The 13,154-nt window shown below is 65.0% G+C and overlaps 1 protein-coding gene across 1 annotated transcript; it reads right to left on the reverse strand.

Annotated features, from left to right (window-relative positions):
• Window positions 1–5,541: 5,541 nt before the first annotated feature.
• Window positions 5,542–12,532, reverse strand: PPP1R1B (protein phosphatase 1 regulatory inhibitor subunit 1B). The gene is made up of 8 exons (XM_058820721.1): window positions 12,357–12,532; window positions 11,211–11,271; window positions 10,658–10,680; window positions 9,145–9,217; window positions 8,955–9,062; window positions 7,260–7,328; window positions 5,993–6,139; window positions 5,542–5,891 (listed from the first exon to the last, which is right to left on the reverse strand). The coding sequence occupies exons 1-8, from the start codon at window positions 12,435–12,437 to the stop codon at window positions 5,803–5,805; spliced, it is 651 nt and encodes a 216-aa protein (XP_058676704.1). The 5' UTR covers window positions 12,438–12,532; the 3' UTR covers window positions 5,542–5,802.
• Window positions 12,533–13,154: the final 622 nt, after the last annotated feature.

Consider the following 13,154-nt stretch of genomic DNA (forward strand, 5'->3'; position numbering starts at 1 on the left):
TTCATCCACTGAAAGGACAATCAGGGGCTCTGCAGGTGCTGTCAGAAATGGTGCGGAGGTGGCGCTTGGGGACAGGGGTGACACGGCTCTGTGTGACAGGCCTTAACCCATGGCAGGCTTGGGGATGCTGGAGGGCTTTTCCAGCCTGAATGATCCCAGGAGTGCATCCCAGGGAGGGGCAAACACTGCTGGGGGGCACCATGGGTGACAGATCACAGCCCTGGGGACACTGTGTGGGACAGATCACAGCCCTGGGGACACCCCGAGTGACAGATCACAGCCTGGGGACACCCCGAGTGACAGATCACAGCCTGGGGGACACTGTGTGGGACAGATCACAGCCTGGGGGACACCCCGAGTGACAGATCACAGCCTGGGGACACTGTGTGGGACAGATCACAGCCTGGGGACACTGTGTGGGACAGATCACAGCCCTGGGGGACACCCCGAGTGACAGATCACAGCCTGGGGGACACTGTGTGGGACAGATCACAGCCCTGGGGGACACCCCGAGTGACAGATCACAGCCTGGGGGACACTGTGTGGGACAGATCACAGCCCTGGGGACACCCCGAGTGACAGATCACAGCCCTGGGGACACCCTGAGTGACAGATCACAGCCCTGGGGACACCCTGAGTGACAGATCACAGCCCTGGGGACACTGTGTGGGACAGATCACAGCCTGGGGACACCCCGAGTGACAGATCACAGCCCTGGGGACACCCTGAGTGACAGATCACAGCCCTGGGGACACTGTGTGGGACAGATCACAGCCCTGGGGACACCCCGAGTGACACATCACAGCCCAGGGGACATTCTGTGAGGCAGATACATCCTGGAGGGACACCCTGAGTGACAAATCACAGCCTGGGGGACACCCCAAGTGACAAATCACAGCCCACAGGGACACCCTGGGTGACAGATCACACCCACGGGGACACCCCAGGTGACAGACCAGTGCCACCACCCCAAAACCTCATCAGCCCAGGGCCACCACATCTCAGTGCCAGCACCCTAAACCACCATCAATCCAGTGCCAGCACCCCAAAACCCTGCCAGCCCAGTGCATCACCTCAAAACCCCATCAGTCCAGTTCCACCACCCTAAACCACCATTAACCCAGTGCCAGCACCCCAAAACCCCATCAGCTCAGTGCCACCACCCTAAACCATCACCAATCCAGTGCCAGCACCCCAAAACCACATCCATCATGAGCCCAGTGCCACCACAGCTCAGTGCCACCACCCTAAACCACCATTAATCCAGTGCCAGCACCCCAAAACCCTGTCAGCCAGTGCCAGCCTCCCAAAACCCTGTCAGCTAGTGCCAGCACCCCAAAACCACATCCATCATCATCCCAGTGCCACCACAGCCCAGTGCCACCACCCTAAACAACAATTAATCCAGTGCCAGCACCCCAAAACCCTGTCAGCCAGTGCCAGCACCCCAAAACCACATCCATCATGAGCCCAGTGCCACCACAGCCCAGTGCCACCACCCTAAACAACCATTAATCCAGTGCCAGCACCCCAAAATCACATCCATCATCATCCCAGTGCCACCACAGCCCAGTGCCACCACCCTAAACCCAGTGCCAGCACCCCAAAACCCCGTTAGCCCACTTCCAACAGGACAATGGCCACCAAAACACCCCCAGTGGCAGTGCCAAGGAACGCCCCAGCCCTGTCACCCCAATCCCTGTGTCACCCCTCCCTGAGCCCCTCGTTAGCCCCGTGCCTCGTTAATGACCCCGCTCCCCCTGAGGAGCTTTTCCCACCCCGTGACTCCACTTCTCCTTCCTCGCTTCCCCCTGGGCTCATGTGACAGCTCCTGCTGTCCCCTCCGCTGGGGACACCCCCAGGGGGACCCCAAAACCCCCGAGCTGGAGGAGCAGAGGGATGGGGACCCCCCCCGGGGTGTCTGAGCCCCTCGAAAACACCAAAAAAAAAAATGGCAATTTTAACCCAGATACTGAAACTGCTCAGCCAAAAATTAAACTGGGAAGGATCCAGCGGGGCAAAGCACTGGGGAAGGGTTGGTTCAGGGCAAAGTGGGGACATGGGGACCCCTGGGGGGACAGTAAGACCTTGGGGGGACACTGAGAGCCCCAGGAACCTGTTCCCCCCAGAAGGACACCAAGAGAGCCCCAATAGGACACTGAGACCCTCCAACAGGACACCGAGACCCTGGGGGGACACCAAGACCTCCAGGAGGACACTGAGACCCCAAGGGGGACACTGAGACCCTCAGGAACCTGTTCCCCCCAGGAGGACACCAAGAGACCCTCGGGAGGACACTGAGACCCCCAGGGGGACACCAAGACCTCCAGGAGGACACTGAGACTCCCAGGGGGACACTGAGAGACCCCCGGGAGGACACTGAGACCTCCAAGAGGACACTGAGACCTCTGGGGGGACCCTGAGACCCTGGGGGGACACTGAGACCCCCATGGGGACACTGAGAGACCCCTGGGAGGACACTGAGACCCTCAGGAACCTGTTCCCCCCAGGAGGACACCAAGAGACCCTCGGGAGGACACTGAGACCCCAGGGGGGACACTGAGACCTCCAAGAGGACACTGAGACCTTCAGGAACCTGTTCCCCCCAGGAGGACACCAAGAGATCCCCAGGGGGACTTTGAGACCTCCAAGAGGACACTGAGAGCCTGGGGGGACACCAAGACCTCTAGGAGGACACTGAGACCCCCCCCAGGAACCTGTTCCCCCCAGGAGGACACCAAGAGACCCCCAGGATGACATTGAGACCTCTGGGGGGACCCTGAGACCCTGGGGGGACACTGAGACCTCCAGGAGGACACTGAGACCCCCCCCCAGGAACCTGTTCCCTCCAGGAGGACACCAAGAGAGACCCAGGATGACACTGAGACCTCTGGGGAGACACCAAGAGACCCTGGGGGGACCCTGAGACCTCCAGGAGGACACTGAGACCCCCCAGGAATCTGTTCCCTCCAGGAGGACACCAAGAGACCCTCGGGAGGACACTGAGAACCCCATGGGGACACTGAGACCTCCAAGAGGACTCTGAGACCCCTGGGAGGACACTGAGACCCTCAGGAACCTGTTCCCCCCAGGGGGACACTGAGAGACCCCCGGGAGGACACTGAGACCCTGGGGGGACACTAAGACCTCCAGGAGGACACTGAGACCCTCCAACAGGACACTGAGACCCCCAGGAACCTGTTCCCCCCAGAAGGACACCAAGACACCCCAGAAGGACACTGAGACCCCCAGAAGGACACCGAGACCCCCAGGAGGACACTGAAACCCCTCAGGAACCTGTTCCCCCCCGGCACTGCAGGGAACCTCAGGAAAAGCAGCTTTGCCCCAGAGCCAGCTGTGGGATCCCCTGTTTCCCCTAAAAGCTCTGGGGTGACATTTGGGGCTCCCCTCACAACGCCCCAAAGGCAGCAGGAGGCACAGCCCAGCCCAGCCCAACATTTGGGGGTTTCAGGGCTGGGAGCCCCAAATTCTGGGGGTTGGGAGAGCGTTCACAACGGGATTGGGGTTGGGATTTGGGGTTGGGATTTGGGTCAGGATTTCAGTTGGGATTTGGGCTGGATGTGGGGCTGGATTTGGGATGGGTCTGGGGCTGGATTTGGGTCAGGATTTTGGTTGGGATTTGGGCTGAGATTTTGGTCGGGATGTGGGGCTGGATTTGGGCTGGATTTGGGGCTGAATGTGGGGCTGGATGTGTTGGGATGTGGGGCTGGATTTGCGTTGGGATTTGGGCTGGATTTGGGCTGGAATTTTGGTCGGGATGTGGGGCTGGATTTGGGTCGGATGTGGGGCTGAATTTGGGTTGGAATTTTGTTTGGGATGTGAGGCTGGATTTGGGCTGGATTTGGGGCTGGACGTGGGTTGGATTTGGGGCTGAATGTGGGGCTGGATTTGGGGCTGGCTGTGCTGGGATGTGGGGCTGGATTTGGGCTGGATTTGGGTTGGAATTTTGTTTGGGATGTGGGGCTGGATTTGGGTTGGATTTGGGTTGGGATTTGGGCTGGATTTGGGTTGGATGTGGGTCCGGATTTGGGCTGGATTTGGGGCTGGATTTGGGTTGGAATTTTGTTTGGGAGGTATGGCTGGATTTGGGTTGGATTTGAGTCGGGATGCGGGTCAGGATTTCGGTCAGGATGTGCGTCCGGATTTGGGCTGGATTTTGGGTCGGGATGTGGGGCTGGGAATCCAAACCGTCCCGGGGTGGTCCCGGCGCTTCCTGCACCTGCCCGGAGCCGCGGGAAGAGCCCGAGACCCCGGCACCGACCCAGCCCCGGGACCCGCACCGACCCAGCCCCAGGACCCCGCACCGACCCAGCCCCGGGACCCCGCACCGACCCAGCCCCGTGGAGCGCCGGATAACGGGACCGGTGCCGGGACCCCAGCGAAGCCCCGCGGCTGCCCGAGGCCTCCCCAAGCCGTGGGGCCCGGTGCCGGTAACCGGGCGTGAGGCCGGGACTCGCCGTGCCAGCCCCGTCCCGTCCCGCTCCCACCGGCGGCTCCGCTACCGGGAGCGGCACCGAGGCTGCGCCAGCGGAGCCCGGCACCGACAGCGCCAGGAATGGAGCGGAGCCCGCCCCGAATTGTCCCCGTGTCCCCCCCCCCCGTGTCCCTCCCTTGGTACCTCCCGGTGCCGGTGCCGGTGCCGGGTCCGGGTCCCGCCGGCCGCCGCTTCCGGGCCCGCCGCCACCTCTGACCCCGGAAGGGAAACTCCAGAGTGAGGCGGTGCCGGCAGCGACCATTGCCCGCCGCGGGGGGGGGGAGCCGGGAGAGACCATTTACGGCGGGAGGGGGGGTCAGTGGGGCTGGGAGAGACGATTCCAAAGGGGGGAATCAGTGGGGTGAGGGCAAAACCATCCCTGTGTGGACGGGGGTGTGTCTATGGGGCGACCAAGGGAGAGACCATTCCCTTCCTTGGGGGTGTGCAGTGGGTCTGGGAGAGACCATTGTCCCCCCATGGGGGTGTGCAGTGGGTCTGGGAAAGACCATTGTCCCCCCCATGGGGGTGTGCAGTGGGTCTGGGAGAGACCATTGTCCCCCCCATGGGGGTGTGCAGTGGGTCTGGGAGAGACCATTGTCCCCCCATGGGGGTGTGCAGTGGGTCTGGGAAAGACCATTTCCTTCCTTGGGGGTGTGCAGTGGAGTCTGGGAGAGACCATTCCCCAGTGGAGCGGTGTCCGTGGGGCTGGGAGAGACCATTGCGTGGTAGTGGAGGGGGAATCCATAGGGCTGGGAGACACCATTCCCCACATGGGGGGGATCAGTGGGGCTCGGGACAGACCATTCCCTATGGGACAGGGGGGTATCCATGGGGCTGGAAGACACCATTCCCCACATGGGGGGGGGGATCAGTGGGGCTCGGGACAAACCATTCCCTATGGAACAGAGGGGTGTTCACGGGGCGCCCCACCCCCTGACAGAAACCAGACCCCCCCCAAAGACCCCCCAGCCCCCCAAAACCACTCGGCACCCTCTGTACAGCCGTTTATTGCGGGCGGGGGGCTCTGCTCGCTCGGGGCCGGGGGGCAGCAGCCAGGGGGGGCCGCCAGCACCCGGGGCTCCCATCCCCGGCTCCTCCATCACCGGCAGCCGGGGGGTGGGAGGGGGCGGCCGGGGCTGTGCGGGGGTCCCGGCGTGTCCCGGCACGGCCCGGCACGGCGCGGCACAGGGCGCACGGCAGGCGAAGCGCAGGCAGCGGGCGGGGGGCAGCCGGGGGGCACGGGCGAAGCTGCGGGGGCCGGCGGGGCCGGGCGGGGCCGGTGCCCGGTGCCCGGTGCCCGGTGCCAGCTAACTGGTGCCCAGCGGGAAGGTGGGCGAGTGGCGCTCGGTGCCGATGGGACGCGAGGGAACCTCGGCGAACCCCACGTGTCGCCGCTCTGCGGATGGAAACGAGCGGGCTCAGCGGCGCGGTGGCACCGGGGACAGCGGGCACGGAGCGGGGGACAGCTCCCCCCCCCCCCCCCCCCCCCCCACGTACCCCCGGTGCCACCGTCCTGCTCCTGGCCCGGCTCGTCCTCGTCGCCCTCCGCGCCCTCGGGGTCCTCGGGGATCTCGGACACCGTCAGCGACTTCAGGTCCTCCTCGCGCTCGTCGATGCCGCCGGCGAAGGAAACCTTCTGCCCGCCTGCGGGGAGCGGCACGGTGCCACCGGGGACACCCAGAGGGGACGCGACACCGAGCCCCGGTGCCCGCCCCGTGTCCCCGGAGAGTGAGCGGGCTGTCCGTGTGTGGCCCTGCCATCCCCATCCTGCTGCCATCCTTGTCCTGCTGTCCCCATCCTCCCACCACCCTGTCCCCCTCACTGTCGCCATCCTCCTGCCACATTGTCCCCAACCATCCCCATCCCTCCACCACCCTGTCCCATCCTCCTGCCACCCCCCCATCCTTGTCCCCCATCCTTCCACCACCCTGTCCTGCTGTCCCAATCCTCCTGACAGCCCCATGTCCCTGTCCCCCATTCCTCCTCGTTGTCCCTGTGTGTCCCCACCATCCCCATCCTCCTGCCATCCCTGTCCTGCTGTCCTCATCTTCCTGCCACCTTGTCCCCCACCATCCTCACCCCTTCACCACCCTGTCCCACCCTCCTGTCAACCCCCATATCCTTGTCCCCACCATTCCCAAGTCTCCACCACCTTGTCCCCTTGCTGTCCCAATCCTCCTGCCACCCCCCCATCCTTGTCCACCATCATCCCAATCCTGCTGCCATCCCTGTCCTGCTGTCCCAATTGTCCTGCCACCCTCAAATTCTTGTCCCCCACCATCCTCACCTCTCCACCACCCCATCCCCTTGCTGTCCCCATCCTTGTCTCCCATCCCTCCAGCACCTTGTCCCCTCACTGTCCCGTGTCCCCGCCATCCTCATCCTCCTGCCATCCCTGAGCTGCTGTCCCCATCCTCCTGCCACCTTGTCCCCCACCTTCCCCATCCCTCCACCACCCTGTCCCCATCCTCCTGCCACCCCCATATCCTTGTCCCCCACCATTCTCAGCCCTCCACCACTCTGTCCCCTCGCTGTCCCTGTGTATCCCCGCCATCCCAATCCTCCTGCCACCCCCATATCCTTGTCCCCCATCCCTCCACCGCCCTGTCCCCTCGCTGTCCCCATCCTCCCGTCTCCGCCATCGCCTCCACTGTGTCTGTCCTGCTTCCATCCCTCTGCCATCCCACTGTCCCCCCGTCACCCCCACCCTCGTGCCACGCCTGTCCCCTCCCATCCCGGTCTCTCTCTGTCCCCATCCCGTTACCTTTCCGCTTGTGCGCCTTCAGCCCGGCGGGGAAGTAGCTGCGCTCGGCTCTGCCCTGGCTCCCCGGGGCTGCCCGGGCGGGGGTCCATGAGCCCGGGCCACGGCGAGGCACGCGCGGCACCGGGGAGGCACCGGGGCGGCACCGGGACCGCGTCACACAGCGGCCGGGGGTCCGGCTGGCGTCACCGGCCCCGCGGGGGACAGGGACACGTGGGCAGCAAGGACAGCGTGGCAGCCAGCCCGTGTGCCAGCCCTGGCCTTGTCCCCGCGGGCTGCAGGGGATGGTGACCCCCGTCCCCACCTCCCCGTGTCCCCCCAGGCTTCAGCAATGCTGTCCCCGTGTACCCCGGGGTTCTTGTCCCCGTGTCCCCACATCCCCTGGGCTGAGAATCCCCCTCCCCGTGTCCCCAAGGCTATGCCATCCATGTCCCCACATCCCTTGGGCTCCAGAACCCCCTCCCCGTGTCCCCAAGGCTATGCCATCCATGTCCCCACATCCCTTGGGCTCCAGAACCCCCTCCCCGTGTCCCCAAGGCTATGCCATCCATGTCCCTGCATCCCTTGGGCTCCAGAACCCCCTCCCCGTGTCCCTGTGTCCCCAAGGCTATGCCATCCATGTCCCTGCATCCCTTGGGCTCCAGAACCCCCTCCCCGTGTCCCTGTGTCCCCAAGGCTATGCCATCCATGTCCCTGCATCCCTTGGGCTCCAGAACCCCCTCCCCGTGTCCCTGTGTCCCCAAGGCTATGCCATCCATGTCCCTGCATCCCTTGGGCTCCAGAACCCCCTCCCCGTGTCCCCGTGTCCCTGTGTCCCCAAGGCTGTGCCATCCATGTCCCTGCATCCTTTGGGCTCCAGAACCCCCTCCCCGTGTCCCTGTGTCCCCCAGACTGTGGCACCAATGTCCTCACACCCCTTGGGCTCCAGAATCCCCCTCCCCACCTCCCCATGTCCCCCAGGCTCCAGCAATCCTGTCCCCGTGCACCCCGGGCTTCTGGTCCTCGTGTCCCCACATCCCCGCAGCTCTGGCACCCCCGTGGCTGTGTCCCCATGGCCTCCCTGTCCCCTGGGCTCTGGCAGGGCCATGTCCCCATCCCTCAGATTCCAGCAGCCCCATCACCACATCCCTTGGGCTCCAGAATCCCCCTCCCCATGTCCCCACATCCTTTGGGCTCCAGAACGCCTGTCCCCATGTCCCTGTGTCCCCAAGCTCTGCCATGGCTGTCCGCACATCCCCTGGGCTCTGGGAGGCCTGTCCCCATGTCCTAGTGTCCCCTGAGCTCCAGAATCCCCGTCCCCATGTCCCCAAGGCTCTGGCACCAATGTCCCCACACCCCTTGGGCTCCAGAATCCCCTTCCCCATGTCCCTGTGTCCCCAAGGCTCTGGCACCAATGTCCCCACACCCCCTGGGCTCCAGAATCCCCCTCCCCATGTCCTCACATCCTTTGGGCTCCAGAACCCCTGTCCCCATGTCCCTGTGTCCCCAAGCTCTGCCATCCCTGTCCCCACATCCCCTGGGCTCCAGAATCCCCCTCCCCAGGTCCCCAAGGCTCTGGCATCCATGTCCCCATGTCCTTGTGTCCCCAGAGTTCTGGCATCCATGTCCCTCATTCCCTGGGCTCCGGAATCCCCTCCTCATGTCCCCACACCACCTGGCCTCTGACAGTCCCCTCCCCGTGTCCCCACGTCCCCTCACCAGACTCGAGGCCACTGTCGGGGTCGCAGCCATCATCGGGCTCCCCGTCGGAGCTGTCCCCGCCGCCCATGCCGCTCTCCAGGTGGGACTGCACGATGCGCTGCACGGCTGGGGACACGCCGGTGTCACCGGGGGCACCGGGAGCACCAGACTGTCCCCGTGGTGTCCCCGCTGTCCCCGCGGGCGGTACCTTTGAGCGAGGGCGGGGTGTAGGCACACGGGTTGGTCCTCTTTGGTTTGAGCAGGCAGCCCTCGCCCGAGCGCTGCGGGGGGACAGGCGTCGGGATGGGGGCGGCCCGGTGTCCCCAACGGGGGTCACCGAGGCCCCCGGAGAGCCGGGAATCCCCCGGTGAGGTGGGGGCTGCGATGGGGGTCTCACCATGGGGGTGACAACCACCCCATCCCCGGAAATGAGGAGCCTGCAGAGGGGATGTGGCGCTGGGGACACCGTGATGGGACCCTGAGGTGGGGACCTCGCATTGGGGATGGGATATTGGGGACACCATCCTCAGGACCCCTCCATGGGGACCCTGATCCTGTGTTGGGGACACCCATGATGGGGACATTGCCATGAGGACGTGGCATTGAGGACCCCCATTATGGGGACACTGCCATGATGACGTGGCATTGGGGACTCTCATTATGGGGACATTGCCATGAGGATGTGACATTGGGGTCCCCACAATGGGGACACTGCCATGAGGACATGGCATTGGGGACCCTCATTATGGGGACACTGCCATGAGGATGTGACATTGGGGACTCTCATTATGGGGACACTGCCATGAGGACGTGGCATTGGGGACCCCCATTATGGGGACACTGCCATGAGGATGTGGCATTGGGGACTCTCATTATGGGGACACTGCCATGAGGACGTGGCATTGGGGACCCCCATTATGGGGACACTGCCATGAGGATGTGGCATTGGGGACTCTCATTATGGGGATATTGCCATGAGGATGGGTCCCACAATGGGGACATTGCCATGAGGATGTGGCATTGGGGACACTGTCATCAGGATGTGGCTTTGGGGACACCCATTATGGGGACACTGCCATGAGGATGTGGCACTGGGGACCCCCATTATGGGGACACTGCCATGAGGATGTGGCATTGGGGACTCTCATTATGGGGACACTGCCATGAGGACGTGGCATTGGGGACCCCCATTATGGGGACACTGCCATGAGGATGTGGCATTGGGGACTCTCATTATGGGGATATTGCCATGAGGATGGGTCCCACAATGGGGACATTGCCATGAGGATGTGGCATTGGGGACACTGTCATCAGGATGTGGCTTTGGGGACACCCATTATGGGGACACTGCCATGAGGATGTGGCACTGGGGACACTGCCTTGGGGATGTGGCATTGGGGGTCCCCATTATGGGGACACTGCCTTGGGGACGAGGTTTTGGGCTGCCCCCGATGGCGACCCCGTTATGGACACCTCGTGTTTGGGTGTGGCACTGGGGACACGGCGCTGGGGACACTGCGGGGGTGACCCCGCCACGGTCACGCGCTGCTCGGCACAAACTGCCCAGCCTGGCTCGGCTCCATGTCCCCATCCCGTGTCCCCGTCCCCGGCGCCGTGTGCCCGTGCCGGGAAGGAGCCGATAAGCTCCGGCCGCCGATAACGCCCCCGGGGGACACGGGACAGGGAGCGGGGTCGTGTCGGGGGTCCCGGCGCCCACTCACCTGGTAGGGCAGGTTCTCATCCTCTGGATCAGCGGCGCCGGGGAGAGAAAGGTGAGCGGGACACGGGCGGAGAAAGGTGAGCGGGACATGGACACCCCCTCCAGGGGTTACCCTGCCCCTCCGTGCCACCCCCTTCCTTGTGTGACACCCCGTCCCCTCCTTGCCGGACGTCCCATTCCACAGGTGACACTGCATCCCATGTCCCCTCCCTGCCACCCTGTCCCGTCCAAGACACCACGACAGCCACCACGTCCCATCCCTGCCACCGTGTCCCGTCCAAGACACCACGACAGCCACCACGTCCCATCCCTGCCACCGTGTCCCGTCCCAGACACCATGACAGCCACCGTGTCCCATCCCTGCCACCGTGTCCCGTCCAAGACACCATGACAGCCACCGTGTCCCATCCCTGCCACCCTGTCCCGTCCAAGACACCACGACAGCCACCGTGTCCCATCCCTGCCACCGTGTCCCGTCCCAGACACCACGACAGGCACCGTGTCCCATCCCTGCCACCGTCCCCCGCCCCGTGTGGCAGCCCGGCCCCGCTCACCTGGGGACGAGTGTTCGGAGAGCTGGAAGAGCATGGCCGGCGTGGGCCTCCTCCGGCGGATCTGGGGCACAGATCCGGGGTGTCACCGGCTGGGGACGCCCCGAGTCCCCTGTCCCCTGTGCCCCAGGGACACGTGTGTGCCCGTGTGTGAGCGTGTGTGTGCGCCTGTGGGTGCAGGGCCACCAGCCCACCCGGCGCGGGGTCCCCGCGGTGTCCCCAGTGTGTCCCAGCCCCGGGCCAGCTCCTCCGGGGGGCTCCGGCTCCGGCGTGTGCTGGGGATGTCCCCTCGGATCGGGGACAACCGGCAGGGGTGGCTGCATTGACTCCCGGCGGGTTCTGTCCCCTTCATCCCATCCCTGTCCTCTGTCTCATCCCTGTCCCCGTCCCCCTGGCACAACTCTCCGTGTGCGGGGACCTTGGAGCTCTCTCGTCCTGTCCCCGTCCCTTTCTGTGTCCCCCACGCTGTCGCGTCCGGTCTGTCCCTCCCGTCCCATGCCCTGCCCGCTCCCATCCCCCTTGTCCTGCTCTGCCGGTCCCATCCTCTGCCTCCCTGTTGTCCCCTCTGTCCCTTCCGATCTTCCCCGGATCCTTCCCCTCCTTCCCTCTGTCCCCTCCCACCTCCCCCTTGTCCCATCCCCTCTGTCCCTTCCATCCCCTGCCTTGTCCCCTCTGTCCCCTCCGATCCCCCTTGTCCTGCTCTCCCAGTCCTATTCTGTCCCTCCTGTCCCCTCCGATCCCCCTTGTCCCATCCCCTCTGTCCCAACGCATTCCCTCTGTCCCTTCCATCCCCTGCCTCGTCCCCTCTGTCCCCTCTGATCCCCCTTGTCCCATCCCTGCCTTGTCCCCTCCGATCCCCCTTGTCCTGCTCTCCCGGTCCCCTCCCGTCCCCCTCTGAACCCGTCCGGTTCAATCCCCTTTGTCCCCTCCCCTCCCTCCCGTCCCACTCTGTCCCCATCCCGTCCCCGCTGTCCCCGGGGCTCTCCGTGTCCCCCTCCCGTCCCGCGCGGTCATTCCGGGGGTCCCTCCTCGCCCCGGGGTCACGGGCGGCGCTTTGCCCTGACAAGAGGGGAGACCCCCGGGCTCCCCTGTCCCCTGTCCCCTGTCCCCTGTCCCCTGTCCCCTGTCCCCTGTCCCCTGTCCCCTCACCATCTCCACGGCGCGGGGGTCCAGGTTGCTGGGGGGGGCGGGCACCGAGAACTGGATCTTCTTGCGCTCCTTGGGGTCCATGGCCTTGGCCGGGAGTCACCGGAGCCGGTGGCGGGGGCCGGGGGGGGTCTCTGGCACCGCTACCGAGCGGAGTTCCGTGGCACCCGAGGCTCGGTACGGCGAGGAATGAGAGTGGCGGGAGGTGGGGAAGGCAGAGCCGGTGAGGAGGAGGAGGAGGAGGAGGAAGGAGAGGGAGGGAGGACACGTCTTCCTACCAGGAGCTGAATTATTCATCCCCCCCTCCCCGGGCAGGGGGGCTGAGGCCGCGGTAATGAGCCCTTGGGGAGCCCCCCAGGGGGTTCAGCCAACCTGGGGGGGGGGTCCTTAACCCCTTCCCTGCCGCGGGGGACCCCACCTGCAACGGCCGGTTGCGCTGGGACAGGGATGGTGGCTCCGTGCGTGTCCCTGTCCCTTGAGTCTCCCCAGAGGTGTGGGGACAGAGGACAGAGGGACAGAGGGACAGCAGCTCCCACCCCTGTGTGGGCAGCGGCAAAATTGCCCCCATCCGGCTTGTGTCACACAGGACAGGGCCACCACTCTGGAGGGGACATCCGTGGGGACTCCCCAAACATCCCATCCCCTGTGTGCCCTACCCCCAGCTGCAGCCCCCGGGATTTGGGGGTGCAGGGGCTGCGTCTTCACCCCTTCAGGCTGTGCCCACCTGCCCTGGTTCTTCCCCAGTTTTTGGAGATTTCCCCCATAGAAAATCCCAAGGGACACAAAATGTTCCCCATGGGA

The sequence above is a fragment of the Ammospiza caudacuta genome, chromosome 27 (genome assembly GCF_027887145.1).
Source record: "Ammospiza caudacuta isolate bAmmCau1 chromosome 27, bAmmCau1.pri, whole genome shotgun sequence".
Classification (NCBI taxonomy): Eukaryota; Metazoa; Chordata; class Aves; order Passeriformes; family Passerellidae; genus Ammospiza; species Ammospiza caudacuta.

Bases quoted from the DNA above. Each gene is read 5' to 3' on its own strand.
- PPP1R1B (XM_058820721.1), bottom strand. From the start codon at position 12,437: ATGGACCCCAAGGAGCGCAAGAAGATCCAGTTCTCGGTGCCCGCCCCC. The intron at 11,272-12,356 runs GTGAGGGGACAG...TCTGTGCCCCAG, and splicing joins ACCCCCGCGCCGTGGAGATG to ATCCGCCGGAGGAGGCCCAC. The intron at 5,892-5,992 runs GTACGTGGGGGG...TTCCATCCGCAG, and splicing joins GCAGGACGGTGGCACCGGGG to AGCGGCGACACGTGGGGTTC.